The 6,410-nt window shown below is 34.4% G+C and overlaps 1 protein-coding gene across 1 annotated transcript; it reads right to left on the bottom strand.

Moving 5' to 3' along the window:
• Positions 1-3,364: 3,364 nt before the first annotated feature.
• Positions 3,365-5,523, bottom strand: LOC110687417 (1-aminocyclopropane-1-carboxylate oxidase-like). Its single transcript, XM_021864065.1, has 4 exons — positions 5,289-5,523; positions 4,927-5,153; positions 4,469-4,802; positions 3,365-3,914 (listed from the first exon to the last, which is right to left on the bottom strand). Exons 1-4 carry the CDS (start codon positions 5,394-5,396, stop codon positions 3,624-3,626), a joined length of 960 nt encoding a protein of 319 aa, XP_021719757.1. The 5' UTR covers positions 5,397-5,523; the 3' UTR covers positions 3,365-3,623.
• Positions 5,524-6,410: the final 887 nt, after the last annotated feature.

Here is a 6,410-nt window from a genome sequence, read left to right as displayed (position 1 = left end):
CTACAAAATAATGTTGCATTGTGTTTAAATAACTGTAGTGAGTCTGTTGATGATGAGTGCCAAGCTCGCCATTACACCAATCAAGATTTGCTGACAGACAAATGTTCTGCAATGCAGTTGTAGGTTGAAAAGCTAGCCAGTACTACTTCCTAGGAGTATCTTAGATGTGTTATTCAGATCTTAATTCTGTTATTGGCTATCGATGGATACTTTGTTTTCTAAAGATGATATCTTTTAGAATTGAAGTAGCATATATTTATATGCTTGCTCTCACTAGAATTCAGATGTTGACTGCTGCTGTCTTCGATTCTTTGCTTGCTTGTGTACTAGTCATTATGGTGTGTACACCCAAGGGTCCTTCATAGACTGTCAAAGTTCACGCGACTCATCTTCCCCCCGGAGGTAAGGTAAATTTCATTTATTTGGTGTTACAACTTGACTGCAATTGATTATCCCCTCTATCTAGACTTAGTGCTCGTGTTGCTTAAATTGACTGTGTACTTGCAAAAAAAGTAATCATGTTGATCATTTCCTCCATCCCAGAGCTAAGGTAACATTGTTTGATGACCCGGAGATTAAATAGTGACGAGGAGTATGAGAGGAAAAAAAACTTAAAAAGTTTGGGTGGTTATAGGCAAGTAAGAAAATAACTTCCCAAAAGTAGTATGTCAACTTAGTTCTGGGACGAAAGGAGTATGTAGTCTCCTTTACCTGCTAAATTATTATCGTGTTTCGAAACTGCTTTATTCTTGTCCTTCTATTATTCCCTCTTATGTGGTTATACTTGATTAGAGTTGCTCATTGGTTTTGTTGGCATCACAATTCACAAAGAAGAGATAGGGACAAATCATAGCCTTGAATAATTGCACTTTAATTTCAATAATTTGGTTATTTCATATCAGTACTGCAATCATACTTGTATCTATTACTGTGGCTCCTAGATTTTGTTCTTTTGACAGTAGAAAGACAAACAGAGATTAGGAGCTTTACATAATTGGGTTGAATTCCACTTCTGCTTTCCCATCCATCATATCAGTTATATACTATCTTAATGCATTTGTTTAAGGATTTTCGCTTGTTTAGTGGGCTGCTTTGGTAGTAATTAGACTGCCTAAGATACCCTTCCTAGTTTAAAAGATAATTAGGATAGAATTGATGCTAGATATCTTATTCTCCTTTTATTAGTCACATAGGATACACAAAAAGACATGGGTATCCAATTCAATGAAATCTTTATGATGGATTTTCTAATTCTTTGATTCTCTTGCTCCATTTGTCAATTATAAGCTATGTTACTCGAACTCGCTATTTTAGACAAAGTAGAATTATAACAAGTCCCATATCCATAGTTAGATGTGGAGTCAGAGTAACATACGAGTAGTATATTATGACTATCTGAAAAAATCCCTTTTTTTTTATCTTGTGTTCATCTTCTTGCACTTCTTTTTATTTCACTTTTCTGTTTTAAACAAGAGGAAGATACTATGTACTTGTATATTTTAGTTCAGGCAAAGTGATTGGATTTTGAGCCTTGACGAACATAGATTATCTGCTAGATTCTGATCAAGCTTCAAAGACACCATTATTGCAGAAGAATACACCTGTTTAAATACTCTACCATGAATAATGGTTAGGCACATCTTATTGTTGAACCGATAAGTTGCAACTTGACTCCTGTCTTACTCTTCTATCCTGAATAGCTGATCTTTGGAATATTAATCTGAAAACATGTAGGAAAATAGCAATCTTTCAGATGAATAATATCTGTCTTTGCTTTTACTAATGTTCCATTGTTTTTTTTTTTTTTTCTTTCCTTGTCTTCGCGAATATAATATAGCATATGATTCTTGTTTCCAGTAACTGTAAAGTATATGTACTTGTTTATAGCCATCAGGAGCATGTAGTATATATTGATAATCGAGTGATGACTATTTTAAATTTTATATTAGATTCTGTTGATTATATGCTTTACAAGTTGATTATAGACTTAACAGCTAACTGTTTGGGGAAGAAATGCGAGATACTGGTCCATCACCTTAATAATCTATTAATTTTCTGGGCCATTCTCTTCATCGATAGGACGATAGCTGATGGGAATTAATGGTTGAATGTGATTATTGCTGTTTTTTAAGAAGTGGACCAAACAATATCTTGATCCGTTTGTATAAGATACCGTCTTTGTTATTGCAGGAGTAAGGCTCCCTTAAACTTGTATGGCTGAGATTATCTGGTGGCTGAAGGATTTTCTTGTTTGATATGATCACCAGCATTACATTCGATTAGTTCGAGTAAGGTTGCCACTCTGCTTCTTGTAGAAGTTTGCGAGTACATTCAAGTATTCAACCCCCCTTACCTTGCCCATAACGGGACCAGGGGAGTTGGTTTAGAGGAATCGGAATATTATTGTTGTTCAAATTCGACTTTTTGTTATGGTTGGTTGCTTATATGCATTACAACATCACTAGTCATTTCTTGTTTAACCCAACTTGATTGTCTAGAGATCCATTGAAAGAACTGCTTATGTATGTTAAATTATCTTATGTGTACAGGGTACAACACGAGAGTCAGTTTGTTCTCATCACATGTGACTTAGAAGTTAGTTTGACATTGACTTGAACTCGGCTCATAAAACTATTTTAACTTCAGTTGTCTATGCCTTTTGACTAGAGCTGATCATGGTCAAGCCACGACCTAAATCATTTCGGTCAAGGGTTGAGGCCGAGCAGGCCTAAGACTAAAATGGTCAGCAATTGCTATTCATATTCAGGCTGAGCCACAACTTCGAATAATGCTGTGCCCTGGCCGGAATCCAAGACTTGACCAGCTCTATAAATGACATAGCTGGCGTACTTCCTAGTTCCTACTATCCAGATATTAGTATTACCAATCTGATAGTAGACAATCATTTTCATACAATAGAATTATTGCCAAGAGGCCCAAGACTACAACCATTATATTCTGTACAAAAGTAAGAAAACTACTGCTCTGAATTTTCCTAAAAAAAATTAAATCTTGCCTAAATTTGGCTGTCATTATTGTCTAATGCTCAAATAATTGTTGTACAGTAGTAAAATATATTTTCTTCTGTCTGCAAAGTTGAAGATTTTCCTGTCTAGAATTCTCTACACATTTTCAAGTAGTAGTAATTATTGTAATATTTTTCAAAAGAAAAGGGGTCAATTTTCTGACTTTGTAGCAATTTATAAGTAGTAGCTGTACAAGTTTACATGTTTGAACATTCAGAAAAATCAGCAAACACCACCTAACCTAACCTTGTACTCTTATGTCATACTTCTATGTTCATGTGACACTAAGGTCACGATCTTACTCAAGATTTTAAGGTAAAGTACAAAAATCAAGCGCATAATTAAAAGACTAATTTATTAAATACAGTACTTTAAACTTAACTTTTTTTTGGTCACTTTTTACAACAAACATAAAACACACATTGATAAATGGGAATCTCATAATATCAAACATAAACATAATAAACGATGAAAAATTCCAAACTCCTAATCATAACAACAAACTCTAAAACAAGTTAACTTGACCCTTTTAGATTTTATATATCTATATATTAATAGGTAAACACATCATTTGATTAGGAAAGGTAGGATTATTAATTAAGCAGTTGCTATAGGACCCAATTTGACAGTGCTTTCTACTGCCTTCATAGCCTCAAATCTTGGTTCCTTCTCCTGGAACTTAAGCCCTGCATAGAGTTTCATGTAGTCCTCGAACACGAACTTCGGGTAGGCCGAACTCTTCTCCTCCTGTTTTTCTAGCAGTTCAGGCGCCGGGTAGATCACGGCGTCGCTGCCCGGGTTGTAGAATGAAGCTATTGACATCCTGTTCCCATCTGTCTGTGCTATCACCCGGTGCATCACACTCTTGTACTTTCCATTAGTTATAACCTATAGTCAAAATTTTGGTGTTAAGACTGTTTAGCTAATTATGCATGATAAATTATGATTAGTATTTTTGACAAAACATTACAGCATGGATAACCTGTAATAAATCCAACGTGACACAAAGAAACTCAAACATGACACGACAAATTTATATGTTACGGAGTACAATTTAGTTTTGAGTGGCCTATTTCTTTAATAACACGGATTTGAACAGACATAATATGAAACGTTGATCTATTTAGTTTATTGTATACATATCTACATTTGTAATGTTACATAGATTTAGACAATCGACAAAGTACGTATCTAGGTGTAAGGCTCAACAATTTTAGAAAATAACTATGCGTGTTTTTGGCTTAACTTGAGACTTATGCCCATGCTCATATAGTCGTATCTAGTATGTACGTATCAAAATGGTTAGTAAATGTACGTGTCATATTAATGTGTTAAATAAAGATATTCCGTCTCTCACAAAGTGTCTAGTTAGTCCGTTATCACGAGTCAGGTTAACTCATGCAGGATTTTGACTCGGTAGTATGACAAAGATATATAAATACCTCAAGTTGGTCACCCAAGTTGATGACAATGGAGTGCTTCATAGGTGGGACATCAACCCATTGGCCATCTTTAAGAAGCTGCAACCCACTGACTTTGTCATCTTGAAAGAGGAGGATGATCCCACCAGCATCAGTGTGGGCCCTGAGCCCTTTGATCAGGTTTGGCTTAGGACATGGTGGATAATTGCTAACCTTTGTACCAAAAGTGGGTCCATTGGCTCCATAAAATGCCTTCTTTAAGTACCCTTTTTCTAGCCCAAGGTTCTCACAGAGCAAGTCCAAAAGTTGCTCTGCTAGCTTCTCTATTTCTCCTGCAAATTCCTTCATCACCTTCCTAAACAATTACACATCACAAATAAAAAATTATCAATTCGCCGCAATAACATGAAGTACATACACAGAAGTTCAGATATACGCAACTTTACCCATAACAAAAAAAAAAAAAAAAAAAGGTGTACCTGTATTCATCGCTGAGATCAGGGATCTCGGCGATGTTAGAGGTGGGACGATGGCGAAGGAAGAAAGTGCTTTCCCAATCAATATCATCAATCTCAGACTGAGCATTTTCAAGGCCTTTTTGTGCCACCATCTCCTTAAACTTTTGCTCCATGCATTTCTTGTAGTGTTCTTTTGTCACCCTTTCCACAGTGTCCAACAATTCAGTTGATATAGGATGGTTCACCACCTAAAATCACATGAAATAAAATAAAAAAGCGTTACACATATTTTATTATAACAGTACTATAATGTAATGTACTATAATATATGAACGAACTAGTAGCACTATCAATTCGGGTTGACAATTCGATTCAAAACTTACCTCAAAAAATCCCCAGTTTTCACAAGCATCCTTGATTTTCTCCATAGTAACATTCTTCTCATCACCATTAAGCTTCTCCATATTGACAATTGGGAAGTTGTTTTCCATTTTTTCTGCCTTTTTCTCCCACTCTTTCTCTAAACTTGAAATCTTACTTGTAGTTGGTAAATATGACTCTTAGTGTATACAACTTTGGCATGTACTAGTAAAGTTTTGGGCTCTATTTATAGGCAAAATATTATAAAGAATGCTCAAAAGTTTATGGGGAAACCTGCAGGAAAGTAAGAAACCTGATTTTTTAATTTATTATTGAAAAATATTGTTAAAACCTTGGATATAATATGTACACGTGGAATATAGATGTGAACACTCTTCATGGGCCACATAATAACCATAAAAATTGGTCTTGACCATCTTTTCTTGTTCAGTGAGGTGGGCCCATGCCCAAGTGTTAAACTGTTAAACAGCCCAAATTAACAAGTTAGAAGACATTCTTGGATTTTTGGGGTAGGGGCCAATATGCCAAATCATTTACCACACCTTTGAAAAAATAAAATTTGCATGCGCCAATCTTTGCTTTTCTTTCATGTTCTAATGATTAGGTTTATTAAAATCAAGGTAATTAACTATTTCTGTCATTACTTAAAAAAAAATAAAAATTATTACTTTTTGTTTGTTCCATTTGTAAGTTGGTACTTGATCATGCCCTCATCCTCGTTATGAATAAGTTTAAATGTGTTTCGTATCTTTGTATAACTGAAGTTTTATGAATCAATATACCTAAAGATTGCATCATCTATACTTTTTTTTTATAAGTATCCTAATCTCCGTGTTGAAATACTTACTCCTCTTAAACTATAGACCAACAACAGTTACCTATGTAGGATTATATTGGTTATGACTCATGTCTTACTTTAGTTTATTAAAAAAATATAATAAATAATAAAATAAAAAAGACAACAAGAATGCTTTCAGCTTTTCTTTAATTTATTCCTAATTTGGGTAATTTCTGTTTTGTATTTATTGAATTCTTTCAAAATCTACTAAATTTATGGGAATATGAAATTAATGGATTATAATTGGTGTGATCATACAATGTTTTGATAGAATGGATTAAACTAA

The sequence above is a fragment of the Chenopodium quinoa genome, unplaced genomic scaffold (genome assembly GCF_001683475.1).
Source record: "Chenopodium quinoa cultivar QQ74 unplaced genomic scaffold, ASM168347v1, whole genome shotgun sequence".
Classification (NCBI taxonomy): Eukaryota; Viridiplantae; Streptophyta; class Magnoliopsida; order Caryophyllales; family Amaranthaceae; genus Chenopodium; species Chenopodium quinoa.
Note: the sequence above shows the minus strand (reverse complement) of the source record. Positions and strands in the feature narration are given on the sequence as shown.